The 17,223-nt window shown below is 47.8% G+C and overlaps 1 protein-coding gene across 4 annotated transcripts in view; it reads right to left on the reverse strand.

Moving 5' to 3' along the window:
- Positions 1-17,223, reverse strand: part of SEZ6L (seizure related 6 homolog like) — a 199,466-nt gene that overhangs the window by 51,727 nt on the left and 130,516 nt on the right. For all 4 annotated transcript variants that reach the window (XM_067700410.1, XM_067700411.1, XM_067700409.1 and 1 more), the window contains exons 6-9: positions 16,105-16,270; positions 13,306-13,472; positions 12,713-12,907; positions 10,771-10,909 (exon numbers count right to left, since the gene is read on the reverse strand). In XM_067700410.1, the coding sequence (XP_067556511.1) occupies positions 10,771-10,909; positions 12,713-12,907; positions 13,306-13,472; positions 16,105-16,270 (667 nt within the window). The remainder of the gene's footprint in view (positions 1-10,770; positions 10,910-12,712; positions 12,908-13,305; positions 13,473-16,104; positions 16,271-17,223) is intronic.

Consider the following 17,223-nt stretch of genomic DNA (forward strand, 5'->3'; position numbering starts at 1 on the left):
TCAGTTGTTTACAGAATTAAGTAAGTTGATGGAGGTGATGCACTCAGAAGAGTTTGGCACGCAGTGAGTTACTGTTATCTCCAGGCCTCGGATAACCTAACGCAACACCAGGCGCGTGGTGGTGGATCCTCACTAAGCACTTGCTGGAGAGTAAGTGCTGGGGCCACTGTACGTCAGGTAGTTACCAGACAAGCAGCCGCAGCTCCCAGGATGTCGGATCTAATTGCATCCGAATGCCGTGGGCTCCTAGGTGTGCACCAGCAAAGCAGGGGCCTGGCTCGAGACAGGGGGTGGTCCCCTCCCAGAGCTGCAAACACCAAGGCTGGGAAGAGCCTGGCATGGCTGAGGAGCAGAGAATAGGCATGTGCTGCGGGAGGACCTGTCCTGGAGCTTGTGTTTCCAAGTTACCACTGACCACAACAATCCCTTGCAAATTGGGAAAGGGGAGTGTTCAATCAGGTGGGGTGCCTGGAGAGCGCCTTAGGATGAAGCCACTTCATCCCTCAGTGTCAAACCAAAACCCCATGGTCAGGGGCAACGTGTGTGTGTGTGTGTGTGTGTATGTAGTTGTATAATGGAGCTCAATTTGTTCACACGTCATGGAAGGAATTAATCACCCTCATCATCAGAGCTGCCAATTAAAGTATTGAGTGTGTGCACGGTATCAGGCCCTTGCCAAGAGTTCTACCTTCTCGAGAACTCTAAGAGGTGGGTACACCACAGTATTATTCTTTTTAAAGATAGGAAACTGAAGCTCAGAGAAGTAAAGTGACTTATCCAAGGTCATACAGCCAATAAGTAGAAGAGTTAGGACCTGAACTCCAGACTTCCTATCACTGGCAAAAAAAGCCTTTTCCTCTTCCTGAAAAAAACTCAGGATCTTTCTAGAGTGCCTCCCACAAGTAGGAAGCATCAGGTAGAGAAAGAAACATTTTCTGAGCTTTCTTTATGCCAGGCACCAAGCTCTGGGTAGAAATCTTGTCTCCTTCACTTCCTAGCTGTGGGATTGCAGGCAAGTTACTTCACTTCTCTGAGCCTTGGTTTCCTCATCAGTAAAATGGGGATAATGATGGCCACCTCCTAGGGTCAGTTGTGCACAGGGATGTCATTTGGAGCTTTGGACTAGGACCAGGAGACCCGAGCTCTAACCCTTATTCCTCTTTGGCTGAGGTAGCTTGAGTGTGAAAATGATTTCAAAGCTCTGCCCCTCTGTCCATACCCTTTGCAGGGAGGCTTCCAAGCATCCGCCACCAAGAGGTGGAGCTTGTTTCTCCTCCCCTTGAATCTGGTCTGGCCCTTGCGTTGTGACTCGCCATAGGATACGGCAGATGATGCTGAGAAAATTCCTAGTCTAGGCTCACTCAAGAGGCCTTGAATGCTTCTGCTCATGGTTGTGGAACCCTGGCCAGTCGCCACAGGAAGGAGCCCGAGCTAACTGTTGGAGAGTGAGAGACACGTGGAGCAGAGGTGAGCCATCCCAGGCTAGGGCTGCTTAGACTGTCTGACAGCCAGTAAGAAACATGTAAGAAAGGCCAGCCACGATTCACGGAGCCACCTACCTAACCCGCAGCTGCCCAAAGACACAGGAGTGAGCCACCTCAGACCAGAATAACCACCTTGCTGATCTGTAGACTCATGAGAAATAATACAACTGAGCTTGGGGTAGTTTGTTACATGGCCATAGCTGACTGATAGAATGGTCTTGGGACAGTCTTTTCCCATCTCTGGGTCACAGTTTCCTCATCTGCAATAGGATGGAATTTGGGCCCTATGAACTGTGCTGTTCCTTCTCAGATTCCCTAGAATGACTCTCAGATTCCCTAGAATGTGTGGCTCTGGGGAAATCCCTTCTCCCTCCACTAATGGATTGGAAAGCTTTCATTTCTATTGTGGCCATTTCTCCCATGTTTTCTGTTGATGTCTGGATATCTGTGCTGCTGGCGGGCTGCCCTCAAGTCTTGACTCTCCCTTCTTGTCTGGCTCTTGAGCTGAGTTCTTTCCACCCAAAGCAGCTATATCTCTGTTTGATGGACGGAAGTGCCTCCGGACAGGCACTTAATTTTTAGGGCTTGGAATTAACTTAGCACAGAACAGGCTGGCAGCAGCTGAAGAGAAATATTCCACAGCTATCAATCATATGGTTACTGGGGTTTGTCATTAGGTTCTTTTATTTCCTGGTTGGAGGACTGTGCTGGGGCCCATAAACAGGGAGATATTTGGGGCTGTGCCCCACAGTGGAGCTAAGAAAGGCAAGCTGGAGCTTGGCTGAAATTCTGTTCTTCCAGAAACATATGTAGGTGTCCAGGAAATGGGAGAAAGGCACCTCTCTGAGCCTCAATTTCTTTTTCTGTAAGATGGGGCAAGGGATTTCTCCCTTGTGGAGCACCTCATTACCATTTATTGGGTGGTTATAACACCGGCTTTGGCCTCAGAGACCTGTGTTCAAATCCTGACTTGGCCTCTTTCTAGCTGTGTGACCTTGAGCAAGTGACTTCACCTCTCTGAGCCTCAGTTTTCCCATCTGTGAAATGGGGGTAATCATAATGTTATCACATAGGTTTCTTGGTGAAGAGTTAAATGACTTTACATGGGGAAAGCACTTAGTGACTGGCAAACAGTAAGCGCTCAATGAATTTAGACAATGATTTTGATGCTGATGATAACTGCCGTTATCATTCATGTAATAATTCCTGCCAAATGTTTAACCAAAAATCTGGCATATAGTAGGGATGGTTATTTGCCTATTTTATGCCAGAAACCTTACTAAGAACTTTACGTATTGTTTAACTAACATACACACTCACCATCTCTCTCTCTCTTTCATTCAACAAATATTTATTGAGCACTTACTGTATGCCAGGCCCTGGGGATAAAGTAAATAAAACATCCCATTGTGAGGCAGGGATCACCACCTTCAGTCATCTGCCTGAGGCCGCAGAGCCAGTGAGAAGTACAGTCAGGCTTTAAAGGCAATTCTTTTTTTGACTCTAGAACCTTCGTGTCTCCTCTGGCATGTGGCATCTTCAAGGCTGGCCCCTGGGCTCGGCTCTTGTGGCCACACTCAGGCTATCTTTCAGGTCCTAACTCTGACTTGCTGTGCGATGCTGGGCAAGTTACCTCCCCTCTCTGGGCACCTCCCAGCTCTTCCATTCTAGAATGTCTTCTCCAACCATTCCTTAGTTCTTTTATTCTCCTTTCTATGTTTTACACTTTGAGAGAGCAAGAGCAAGAGAGAAGAGAGATTTAAGAAATGCTTAAGGATGTAAAAGATTCATGCTTGGTTGCATTTTAGGGTAAGCAGCAGACTCCTGATGGAGCTGGGAGGTACATGGTGGGTTAGGGACTAGGCATTTGGGGTGGGAAGAAGGTTTAGCCTGGGGGCTCCTGACTCACCTTATGCACCCACCCCTTCTTATCTGTAATACTGACAATACAAGGCAGAGGGTTCTAATTAATGCTGCAATTCAGGGCATCCACTGGGTGCTTATTGGTCACTATAACACTGCTTGGGTCCTTTGATCACAAGGGCCTCTCGGGGAATGCCATTCCCCCATTACAGTTTGACCAACTGACACTCTTCAGAATCCTGCTTGGATGTCACCCGCTCTGTGACATTTCCACAATGCGCAGAGGTAAATCCAGTGCCCCATACTGCCCCCCACCCCCCACCCCATTCCTCCAGCCACAGCACTTTGCCTGCATCTTGTTCATGGCCCTACTTCCCTTCCTGACCTTTGAGTTGCTGGAGGCCTGGGAGCCTTCCTGCTTCATCACTGAGACATATAGCTGGTGCCCCCAAAGGCCGTTCAAGTCAATGAAAGTAGACGCTACAGTGTGTGCACAAGCCCTGGCTCTGTCCTTCATTAGCTGTGTGACCTGAGGAAGCCGATTCACCTTTCTGTGCTGTCATTTCCAAAACCATAAAGCGGTGATGAGAACAGCTGTCTCATGAGGCTTCCTGGCAATTGCAGTCTTCATTTACGAAGTGCCAACTAGGTGCCAGACCCCACGTGATGTGCGTTGCATACATTATCTCTAAATTTGGGTAATTACCCCTCTGTAATTATCTCTACTCACATTAGCGCTAATTTATGTAATCATTATCTCTGTGTAATAATGTTCACGTTCATTATTGCTCATGGGTATAAACGATGCAGCTCAGGGCCTAGGACACAGTAGGTCTTTCATAAATGATGGCTAATTAGAACCGTTATCCTAACACCCACAGCACCACAGACCTGCCCAGTGGATGAGGGGAAGAAAAGTCCCCTCTCACGTGGCACACTCAGCTGATATCCTCATGACTCAGCAAACATTCCAGCACCTACTATGGGCGACCTACCCAGCTCGGTCAGCAGTGCAAACTCCTTCCCCTTCGCCAACGTGATAAATAACAACTGCAAACACTTAGGCCACGTGAGGGGCCCCGAGGATGGAATTATTTTTACTATCAAACCCAAATTAGTTTACTAAAACTGTCAGCGGAAACCGAGCAAGATAATTTAAACCCAGCAGCTCCTGGGCCTCGTGCATTCTTCGCTGGCGAGACGCTATTTTCACTCCCTCAGTGGGAGGAAGGGGGTGCCAGGCCCAGATGCCGCTCTGCCGAGCGTGAGCCAGGGTTTGCCGGGGAGCCTCGGGCTGGGACCCACGCGTTCAGCTCCCTTCTGCAAAGGCTCAACCCTGCGAGCTCCTAAACCCCTTCCCCTGCTGCCGAGTTTGGGCAAGGCCAGACTTCCTCATGTGGCTTTCAAGGCCCTGCCTGATCCTACTGCTTCCTTGTTGATGCCACGCCTCCTATATCTCTGAGCTCCAGACACACAGGGCTTCCTCTAGCTCCTCTCATGAGCTGGTGAAGAACACAGACCCTGGAGACAGGGCAAGCAGAGCTGGAATCCCAGCCATGTGATCATAGTCACTGTTCTACTCTATAAGCGTCAGTTTACTCCTCTGTAAAATGGAGATAATACGAGGACCCACTGCATGTGCTTGTTGTGAAGGTGCCTGGGATGTGAATGCCTGGGATGCATTAAACGCTCAGCATATATTCCATATTACAGACCAATAACAAGAGAGTCACGCTTTCCTGCTTCTGGACCTTAGCACATGCTGTTCCTTTTGGCTGGAACACTGTTCCCTCCAACTTTGCTCATCTTCTATCTGTCCTTTGGTCTCGGTTCAGCATAGATCAGGGTTTTTCTGCTTTAGCACTATTGACATTTGGGGTCCGCTAATTCCTCGGTGGGGGCAGTCCTGTGCATTGCAGGATGTTTAGCAGCATCCCTGGACTCTCCCCACTAGAAGCCAGTAGCATCTCCCCCCTCCCAACACACACCAATTATGACAACCAGAAATGCCTCCAGACATTGCTAAGTGTCCCGGGGCAGGGGTGGTGCAAAATCATCCCTGGTTGAGAACCGCCCACTTAGAAAAGTTGCTTTCTCAGGAAAGCTTTTTCTCCAGGTCCTGCTAATTTATTTATTTGGCTGCATTGGGTCTTCGTTGCTACTTGCCAGCTTGTGGGGGCTACTCTTCGTTGCGGTGCGCAGGCTTCTCATTGCAGTGGCTTCTCTTGTCACAGAGCATGGGCTCTGGGTGTGCGGGCTTCAGTAGTTGTGGCTCACGGGCTCTAGAGCGCAGGCTCAGTAATTGTGGCACATGGGCTTAGTTGCGCCGCAGCATATGGGATCTTCCCGGCCCAGGGCTCGAACCTGTGTCCCCTGCATTGGCAGGCGGATTCTTAACCACTGCACCACCAGGGAAGCCCCCAGCTAATTTAGATAAGGGTGTTGAGGGACATCTCAGAGGAGGCAATATGGGAGCAGAGACCTGCAGGAAGCTAGGGAGTGAGCTATATGGATATTCAGGGCAGAGCATTCCAGGGCGGGGTGGCGGTGGGGTGGTAGGAGACAGCCAGTGCAAAGGCCCTGAGGTATGTTTACAGAACAGCAAGGAGGCCAGTGCGGCCAAAAGGAGAGACCAAGGAGGAGAGTGGAAAGAAGTGAAGCAGGAGCCGTAACCAGGGTCAGATCACATAGGGCTTTTGTAAGAACTTCAGCTTTTACTCTGAATAGAATGAGGAGCTATTGCAGGGTTTGAGGCAGAGCATGATGTGATCACCCAGGGAGGGTGCTGGGTTAAAAACAGCCCCCAAAGGGACAAAAGCAGGAGCAGGGAGACAACTGAGGACGAGACAGCGGGGGCTTAGACCACAGTGGTGGTGGCAGTGGGGGTGTCAGAGATGCTTCAACTCCAGGCAGATTGAAGTCTTGAGTAGAATCAACGGGATGTACTGAGGCCCTGGGTACAGGTGTAGGAGAACGGGAAGAATCCTGTTCACAGGGAGTGTGCTGGAGCCGGTGGCTCCTACTGGGCCATGTGCGCTGTTAACTGTCCAGGCATTTGGTGACCCTGTTGGCTTTGTGTTGGTTGCTTAATATTGGCCACAGTGGGAGTATTTACACCATGGAAATGGGCAAATGTTGCAAATCAGGAAGTTGCTCCCCACCCCACTTGTCAAGAAAAGCCGTTGTGGAATGCTGACCAGTGTCCTCCTGCTCTAGAATAACTCCGCATCTTTTGGGTCTGAGCAGCAGGCAGGATGGGTGACTCCTTTCTGAGATGGGAAGATGAGGCGAAATAGGTTTGGAGAAAGAGAATCAAGGGTTTAAGTTTGGGGACACGTCGTTGGAGATGCCTCTTAGACATCCAAGTAAGAGGTAAGAAGGCAGGTGGAATAAGTTGAATATAATAGTTGCATCTTCCTTCTAGGAGAACTTTGAGGAGTAAATTAATTAACATTTGGAAAGAACCTTGCAAACATTGAGTGCTCAATGATGAAAATGGCTTTCTTTATCACCTCCATGAGAAAGGATCTAGACTTGTGGTCCCTCAAGTCTGAATCTGACCAGCAGATACTTTTTGGAGGGGAGGGGGCATTATTTTAACAAATTGAATTTATGTTAGAGAAACGCAAATCAAAACTACAATGAGGAACTTCCCTGATGGCACAGTGGTTAACAATCTGCCTTCCAATGCAGGGGACATGGGTTCAAGCCCTGGTCGTGGAAGATCCCATATGCCGTGGAGCAACTAAGCCTGTGTGCCACAACTACTGAGCCTGCGCTCTAGAGCCCATGAGCACAGCTACGGAGCCCACATGCCATGACTACTGAAGCCTGCGCACCTAGAGCCCGTGCTCCACAGCAAGAGAAGCCACCACAACAAGAAGCCCTCACGCAGCAACGAAGAGTAGCCCCCGCTCACCGCAACTAGAGAAAGCCCTCGCGCAGCAACAAAGACCCAATGCAGCCAAAAAAGAAACTAAAAAAAAACTACAATGAGTTACCACCTCACACCGGTCAGAATGGCCATCATTAAAAAATCTACAAATAACAAACGCTGGAGAGGATGTGGAGAAAAGGGAACCCTCCTACACTATTGGTGGGAGTGTAAATTGGTGCAGCCACTATGGAGAACAGTATGGAGGTTCCTCAAAAAAAACTAAAAATAGAGTTGCCATATGATCCAGCAATCCTACTCCTGGGCATATATCCAGACAAAACTCTAATTCGAAAAGATATGTGCACCCCTATGTTCATAGCCGCACTATTCACAATAGCCAAGACATGGAAGCAACCTAAACGTCTATCAACAGATGAATGGATAAAGATGTGGTGTGTGTGTGTGTGTGTGTGTGTGTATATATATATATATATATATATACACACACACACACACGTACACACACACACACACACACACACACAGAGTATACTACTCAGCCATAAAAAAGAATGAAATAATGCCATTTGCAGCAACATGGATGGACCTAGGGATTTTCATACTGAGTCAAGTAAGTCAGAAAGAGAATGACAAATACCATATATCACTTATATGTGGAATCTAAAATATGACACAAATGAACTTATCTATGAAACAAAACCAGACTCATAGACATAGAGAACAGACTTGTGGTTGCCAAGGGGGAGGGGGATAGAGGAAGGGAAGGATTGAGAGTTTGGGATTAACAGATGCAAACTATTATATAGAGAGAATGGATAAACAACAAGGTCCTACTGTATAGCACAGGAAACTATATTCAATATCCTGTGATAAACTGTAACGGAAAAGAATATGGAAAAGAATGTATATATGGTGGCATATACATATATATGTATATATAACATATATGTGCATATATAGGTACATATGTGTATATATACACATATACATGTACACATATACATATGTATACATACATATACATGTATATGTGTATATATATATGTATATATAACAATCACTTTGCTGTATGCCAGAAACTAACACAACATTGTAAATCAACTATACTTTAATAAAATAAACTTTTTAAAAATTTGAATTTACATGATGTTAGGTGGGGATGTAGTTCCCACTTCAACACAGTTCCCCCAGCTCTACATTATCTCACACAGCCCCACTTCCCATTTTATGATACTTGCCTGACCTTGCAGGAGTCAGCGTTTGCATCCTCTCTGTTCAAGGCAACCCGTCCCTTTGCAGAGAAGGAGTGTGAGGCCCAGAGAGGCTGGGTGACGGGTCCAGAGCTGCTCAGGGACCACTGTCAGGGCACAGAGGAGGGAGCCCAGGGGTCCTCCCTCCTAGCCAGCACTCACTTCTAGAGTTGCCAAGATGATCAGAAGAAAGCACCCCCTGCAAGGCTTCCTTTTCTGACGCTAACGCTGCTGGTGGCCTGGCTTTGGGGAAGTATTTCTGCTTAAATGCTCCAGTTTCCTGGATGGGCTGCTGCATCGTGCGCTTTGTAGTGGAAATAAAACCCCATCCCATGTTGAGATGAAGGTTAATTGAATATTTGATGCCTGGAGGGGATGAAAGCAGGGTTCCCATTTTCCTGTTTCCTCTTTCAAGCCTCTGACACCAAGGGGAGATGTGGGTCAGTCTTGGTGAAGCAAAACCACCCGTAAGGGATGCATGCTGTGAGGAGAGGATGCTGAGCTGGGCAGAAGGGAGGGGACCACAGACCATGTCTTGGGGCATGGAGCTGGAGGACCTTCAGCAGAAGCCAGGATATCAGGAGTTGATTTCCTCTTCTCCTGGCTGAAGACTGAGGTGGTTTGCCCAGCAACTTCTGGTGGCGGGGTGCTCATCAACTGGGACCATAAATTTATATTTGTCATGAGGGCAGTGGGGAGCCATGGAAGGCTTCCTGGAGGAAGGAGCTTTAGAATGGGGTTTCCTATCACCAGAAAACTACTAGAGCTCATCAATGAATTCAGTAAAGTTGCAGGATATGAAATTAGTATGCAGAAATCTGTTGCATTTCTATACACTAACAACAGAATATCAGGAAGAGAAATTAAAGAAACAATCCCATTTACCATTGCATCAAAAAGAATAAAATACCTAGAAATCAACCTACCTAAGGAGGCAAAATATCTATAGTCAGAAAACTATAAGCCATTGATGAAAGAAATTGAAGATGACACAAACAGATGGAAAGATATACTGTGTTCTTGGATTGGAAGAATCAATATTGTTAAAATGACTATACTACCCAAGGCAATTACATATTCAATGCAATCCCTATCAAATTACCAATGGCATTTTTCACAGAACTGGAACAAAAAATTTTAAAATTTGTGTGGAAACACAAAAAACCCCGAAGAGCCAAAACAATCTTAAGAAAGAAAAATGGAGCTAGAGGGATCACAATTCCTGACTTCAGACTATACTACAAAGCTACAGTAATCAAAACAGTAGGGTGCTGGCACAAAATCTTGCAAATAATTTCCCTCTCGCCAGGCTCCTCTGCAAAGCCAAGCAGCACCCAAGTCATGCTTCCCACACAAGTGGGTTTCTACTTCAGGCTTGAGGGGAGAGCTGACCCCTAGGCTGCATCCAGAGAGGCTCTTCCAAACTTGCCATCCCCTCACTGTCCCAGCCACGTGTCTGGATCTGCTGGACAGCCCTTTCTTCTGCTTTTCTAGCCACCACTGTGTGTCTCTGTCCCCTTCTCCTGATTCCTGGGGAGTTAGGGAAAGTTCTGGATGGAGCATCTAATAGGTACCCCCACTGAATATTGGGAACAGCCACATAGCCAGGTAAGTCCATTCATGACAGCATTTCTTCATTCAGCAATCATTTTCTGAGCATCTACTATGTGTCAGGCTCTGTGTTAGACCCTGAAACAGAGATAAATCAGACCAGGTCCTGACTGCAAGGACCTTCTGGTCTAGTTGAGAGAGATAGACAGGAAAATAAACTACTGTGGTACAGAGTGTACATGTTATATTTCCCTCCTCCTCCTGACCATACTAGCCATTCGGTCCTCTGAAAATGCTGTGCCTGCTCTTGTCACAGGGCCTCTGCATACTCTGTTCCTTCTTGGATGAATTCACTCCAATTCATCCTTTAGTTCTGAGCTTTGTCAGATTCTCAGGGAAGGCTTTTCTGACCTTCCTCTTTATATCAAGTCCCCGTTATAGAATCTCATGGCATCAGGCACCTTTCCTTACAGTGCTTAACAAAGCTACATCGCTGCAATTCCTCACTTAGTGCCTGTTTCCTTAGACAACTGACTTTCCTGAGGACAGGAACTCCTTCTGGGTGTGTATGATGTTGTCACTTCCTCACCATAAGGACACCAGTTCTTTGCACAGTCCCTGACACGCAGTAGATGCTTAATTAATATTGGTTGAAATAATAAAGCAGGAGCAATTTCTTCCCCAACTGGCTGGCCTGGGGGGTCCACCCATCATAAACACTCACAATTGGATATCTAAGAAGATCCGTTTCTCCTCCCCTACGTGGATCTTCCAGACACAATCTTCACCTTCCACGTAGGGCTCTGGCCAGTTTGGGGACAGCACCACCCCGGCCACGGCAGAGAGCTCCCCACCACACATGGCTGTAAAGACACAGACACACACACACACATTACTCATAAGGAAGCAGATCTGGTGTAACAGTTAAGAGTGTGGTCTATGAAGTCAGACAGTCCATACATGTGTGCGGAATGATTAAATTAGGACTGGCCACCTGCCTCCTTTAGCTGAAATTTGGCAAAGGTGGGGCAAGGACATCGTACTGTGGGTTCTGCATCCATGGATTCAACCGACAGGGGATCATAAATATTTGAAAAAAAAATTCCAGAAAGTTTCAAAAAGCAAAACTTGAATTTGCCACTCACCGGCAACTATTCACATAGCGTTAACATTGCATTTAGGACATTCCCATAGCATTTGCATTGTATTTACAACTATTTACACAGTATTTACACTGTATTAGGAATTATAAGTAATCTAGAGATGATTTAAAGTATATGAGAGGATGTGCCCTTTTATACGGGCTTGAACATCCACGGATTTTGGTATTGGGGGCGTGGGGGGGTGTGCCTTGGAACCCGTGCCCTGTGGATACTGAAGGATGACTGTAGTTCTTTCAGGACGAACGACAGAGTTCAAAGTTTCAAGTGCATCCTTAATAGCCCTCCCCTTGAGTAGGGTGAATAGTAACTAGAGATGGTACATTCTAGTCAGATGGACCTGGGTTCGAGTCTTGCCTCTGCCACCAAAGGCTCTGTGACAAGGCATGTAATAAGTTCCTGGAGCCTCAGATGCCTCCCTCTGTAGAGCAGGGAGAAACACCAGTGCTGACTTCACTGGGTTATTCTGAGGCTTAAGTGAGCTCATGGATGTCAAACACAGCACAACGCCTGGCACAAGGTAAGCGTTCAGTAATTCTTAACGTTACTGTGGAACGCCCTGGCTCTGAACTGGAAGCGGAGATGTGGCCGCACCTGGCACCTGGCCCTTTAAATTTCACTCTGTGTTTACTGCTTTGGAAAATTCTCAGTGTGGCAGAGGCCAAAGCACCAATAAATTCCACTCTGTTAAACCAGCACATTTAATACAGGGATCAATCCCTCACCACGGCAAGGCTGTGATTTCACGCCAACCACCATCCAGGTGGCGGCTGCCGGGAGCCAGGGCTCTGTTCATTACTCCACATTCCCCACATGGGTCCAGGCTCGGGGTGGCTCAGTGGCCTTGAACACGGAGAAATAGGGGAGGGCAGGGCACTGGGAGTCCCCGTAGATGAGGATTCCACACAGCTGACATTGTCCAAAGGGGCTCAGGGCACAGGTCTCTGAGAACAGAGAGACTTGAGTTCCATTCCCACCTCTGCCAATTACCCTCAGTGTGTTCTGAAGCATGTCACGTCACAGCTTGTTTCCTCAGCTGTACACGGGATCAATAATAATATGCACCTCACAGGGTTGTAGCGAGGATTAAATCAGATAAGGCACAGAGTGCCTGCACAGTTTTTGTGCAGTGCCTGCACAAAAACACAGTTTTTTGCATTCCTATTAACAACTGTTATCATTATCATTAATTAGACTCAGGGCTGCCATGTGCTGTTGGGCGGGCTGTGCACTGCACATGTCTGCATAGCACAGGTAGGAGCTGAAATCCATGCAGCGATCTTCTCACCAAGCTGTGCATGATGGGGTCTTGTGCCTGGAGGAAGAGGCAACTTTTCAATTTTACCCATTTTGTGATTTTCTCAAGGACCAGCAGCAAACCTGACCCAAAGGAGGGTGAGCTCCAGAAAGGATTCTACTCCTAAAATCGGTATATAAGCTGGGCCTTTCATCTGAAGGTGTGGAGGGCTCTGGGGTGCCCTGGGAGGAGGGCTGTGACCCACTCACCTCTGCACAGGGGCTCCGTGTCGTTCCAGTATGGGTCCCGCACGTTGATACACTCAATGATGGCCGGGCCCTGCTCCAGGGAGTGGCCGGGGTCGCAGGTAAACTCCACTATGGTCCCGATGTTATAGGTCGGGTCAGACGTGGTGAAGTTCCCATTCTGAATGTAGGGCTCATAGCAGTGGCCTTTCTCAAAGGCTGGGGCCAGGACACAAAAGAGGGCAGCCGCTCAAATGAGTCAGGGGTGGCTCACAGGGCTGTGTCTCAGAAGCAGGGGCCCCTCCTGCTGTTCAGGGAAGCCCCAAGGGAAACGGGTACCAGACCCCACATTCCAGTTCCCACTGACCTGCTGAGGGCCCTTAGGCCATTCACTTGGCTTCTCGGGCCTCATTATTTCTTATCTAAAATGGGAACAAGAACCTCTGCTCTCCCAACCCTGCAGAGGCGGCCTTGGGAAGTCCAAGAGTCACTCTAGCTACGGCTTCTCCCCAATCCTTTGCAGGTCAGATTTCTACCTCCCATGACCCGGCCCCGCCATGCTTCCCCTGCTCCCACGCTGCCACCCTAGGAGACGGGGCAGCCTCCGGGACCCTCACCCTCGAACCGGATGTTGAAGGCTGAGGCCACCCGCCCCTGGTCAGACGTGAATTCGATGCAGATGGTGTGGCCATCACTCAGCAGGCCCTCAAAGGGGACATTCTCGGTTTGGAGGGAGTCGTAGAGAAGAGTGGATTTGTTAGTCAGCCCACTGTAGACCATCATCCTGGCAGTGGGGAAGGAGACAAGAGCCAATATGAGGTCTTCTCGGGCCGCTGATACACAGCAGTGGGAGGTGTGTGCTGTGACCACCCACTCCGCGGCCTCAATCCCAGACTCACATCCCGATTTCACCCCATACTCGCCCGCGCACTCTGCTTCATCTATTCGAATTTGTCTCCCTTTCTGTACAATGCTTGTCCCAGACTCATGGATAGACTCTGAGCTCTTAAGGAAAGTGCTGGGTGTGATGTAATGACCAGATGAATTAATAGATACTGATTATTATTACTAATTGAGAAGCTGCGATGATTGGGCTAATATCATTCCTGAAACACTGATATATATATAATCAGACAGAGTTCCGACTTTAACTTCTGAGCTGAGTGACTTTGGACAAAAACACTGCACCCCACTGAGCCTCTGTTTCATCTGTAAAATGGGTACAAGCACACCTACACCAGAGTGTGGGGATTAGAGACCATGGATATAAAGTGCGCAGGACAGAGTCGGTATGCAAGTCAAATGACCAAGCATTGGACCCCTACTACACTCTGTCACTGATTTTTATCTCCTAAGACCACCGTGCCTGCAGTCAGGAGTCCCAATTTTTAGTCCCCAGTTCCCTACCCACTGAGCTTTCTCTAGTTGCGGTGAGCAGGGGCTACTCTTCATTGTGGTGCGCGGGCTTCTCATTGCAGTGGCTTCTCTTGTTGCGGAGCACAGGCTCTAGGTGTGCGGGCTTCAGTAGTTGTGGCTCGTGGGTTCTAGAGCGCAGGCTCAGTAGTTGTGGCGCATGTGCTTAGTTGCTCCTCAAGGCTCTTACCATTTCTCTGCACTTGTGTTCCTTTTCCTGCAGGCTTTCTCTGGAGCGCCCCAGCTACTGGCACAGGTGACAGGCCAGTGTGTCAGGGAATTAACAAACTCTGAGAGCAGCCATCATCTAACTGATGGGAGATGAGGGACAATGATCTCCGCTCTCTCGCTGCTAGGAATGGGGAAGTTAGTGTGTGTGTCTACACTGGCTCCCAGAGTTCCCAGGTGGAAGAGAATTTCTTTTTTTTTATAAATTTATTTATTTTTGGCTGCGTTGGGTCTTCATTGCTGCATGGGCTTTCTCTAGTTGTGATGAGCGGGGCCTACTCTTTGTTGTGGTGAGTGGGCTTCTCATTATGGTGGCTTCTCTTGTTGCAGAGCACAGTCTCTAGGTGTGCGGCCTTCAGTAGTTGCAGCGCGTGGGCTCAGCAGTTGTGGCTCGCGGGCTCTAGAGCGCAGGCTCAGCAGTTGGGGTGCACGTGCTTAGTTGCTCTGCGGCATGTGGGATCTTCCCGGACCAGGGCTCGACCCCATGTCCCCTGCACTGGCAGGCGGATTCTTAGCCACTGTGCCACCAGGGAAGCCCCACACCTTGTACTTTAAAGCAGTGATTTATTGATATGGAGTCGTTCAGGATAAAGCTGGATGACTTGGAAGGAAGTAGCCTCCAGAGTTGGGTAACTTATTCAGTTTTCTGGTATTTTCTCTCAGAATCCTTTCCTAGAGGTTAATGGTCTAGATTTGAAGCTTCAAAGAAGCCAGGACACTATATAATTCTAAGATCAACATCGGACAATTCCAGAATTCTAAGGTGCCGACACTCTGTCGGTGCCCTACCCACATCCCCATAGCACTCTTTCCTTACCCATTTTCGGCTGGCTTCCAGAGTCTCTGAGAATCAGCCAGCTCCAAGGGTGGCAGGCAGTGTTGGGGAGTCAGTGTGTCCAGGAGCACGCCTCCTCCAACATGGATGGTGGGGGTGGATAAATACCCAGCTCCCTCACCCTCCGATAGGAACGCTCTGAGCCCTGCTCAACGCAGCTTCCTGGAGGCCCGCAGAAGATAGAGACCCAGTTGTCTCTGCAGTCACCTGCCTACTAATACATACTGTATCTACTCCCTTTCCTTCTCTGCTCATTTTCCTGGTGCTAAGATCAGCTCCCAAACAAACCACTTTCTCTCACATCTTTGTCACTCTGTCTGTTTCCAAGGAAACTCAACCTAAGACAGCAAGTCTAAGCAGCTAAGACCCTAATTTTCTAGAACATTCCAGAATATTCTAGAATAAGTTCTCAGAGTTTTCAGATTCTGGATTCTGTGCATATAACTTAGCATCTACAGACATACTCTTGCTTAGATGTTGTCTTGTATCTTCTCTAGTTCCTTCTTGTACATAAGTCTGGTTTTTCCATCTCAACTGCCAGGAACCAATGTTTCCTACTTCTCTCCTGTTCTCCATGGAGGCTAATACATGATTGGGCACAGAGCTGATGCTCAGTAAACACTCCCTCCTTGTTCAACTGCAAAAAGGGATGCGCAGGAGAAGGGATGGGGCAGTTCGAGGTCGGGGAACTGGATTCCCTTCTTGTCTCTCCCCCTACCCTGTTGTGTGACTAGGGTAAGTCCCTTCCCCTCTAGTTTCCTTATGTGTAAAAGGAAGAGATCAAAGATGATGGTCTCTAATATCCTTGCCACCCTCCCCAGCTCTTCCTTTCTTGACGTCCATGAGGCAGCATTTTAGTCCTTTCAAGACTCCAAATCCCAAGCCGCGTTCTAACACTCTGGGAAGGAATGAGGCTGGCTGGGGACGCTCAGAGTTTTACCTGTCCTTCTCATGCAGTGACAGCTTCTCAAAGTGCAGATGCAGCTTCTGGCCCTCTGGAGCTTCAATCGTCCACACACAGAACTGGCTCCCATTGGTATTTCCAGAGTGACTTGGGGACAGGACGCGGCCGATGGTGGCGTTGTGCACCGCCCCTCCACAAGGGGCTGGGGTCAGAGAGTAGGGGTGGGTGGGCAGTGAGAAGATTGCAGAGAGAGACAGAGAGAGACAGGAAGTGAGGGTTTCATCCTTCCCCACTCCCCACCCCTTCATGGGAGGAAATAGGCTGGGGAAGAGAGAAACCATGGGAAAAGTCCCATCCTCCTGAGACAGGTTCATCTTGTTTGACAGGTGGTCTAATTCCATGATTAGAACCATTGCCATGTGCGTTCCATGGTGGGGAATGAATGGCTGTGATTTAAGGATTCTTCCATGCGCTGGCTGTGCCCTGATTCCTAACTACAAAATGGTAATTAAGAAGGACATAAATAGGCAGTTCTCAAAAGAAGAAATATACTTTTATTACTCAGTAAGCACTAAAAAAATACAGCCTCACTGGTGATAAAAGAAATGCAAATCTAAACTATATTCTATCTTTATCCACCTAATTGGTCAAGATAAAAAGCAGCAATGAACTGGAAAGCTATCTCCAGTGATGGGAAATGGTCACTCTCATTCAGGAGTGGTTAGATTGCAAGTTGCTGTGGCCTTTCAGGAGGGCAATCTGATGAAAACTCTGGAAAATATGTTCAAACACTCTGACCTAGTGATTAAGGTTCTGGGAATTTACCTTAAGAAAAGATTTAGAGAGTTTCACAAAAATGTATGAATGAGGATGTTCACTGCCAGATTGCCTCTAAGAGCAAAAAACAGAAGGAACATGAATGTCCGTGTACAGATGCTTGGTGAAATAAATACGTGTCATTCATATAGTTTTGAAGAAACATGTTCTCAAAGAACTTGAGAACATAGGACAATATTCACTATATTTTACGTGGGAAAAAAGAAGCTAGAAAATGGTCCGCTATATCCATTTCAATGAGCTATATGCAAGGATCAACTGAGACCAGGAATGTAAAAGTGATTTGCTACAGTCTTCAACACTTTCTTGGAATTTTTT

Source organism: Pseudorca crassidens, chromosome 12 (genome assembly GCF_039906515.1).
Source record: "Pseudorca crassidens isolate mPseCra1 chromosome 12, mPseCra1.hap1, whole genome shotgun sequence".
In the NCBI taxonomy this organism is placed as follows: domain Eukaryota; kingdom Metazoa; phylum Chordata; class Mammalia; order Artiodactyla; family Delphinidae; genus Pseudorca; species Pseudorca crassidens.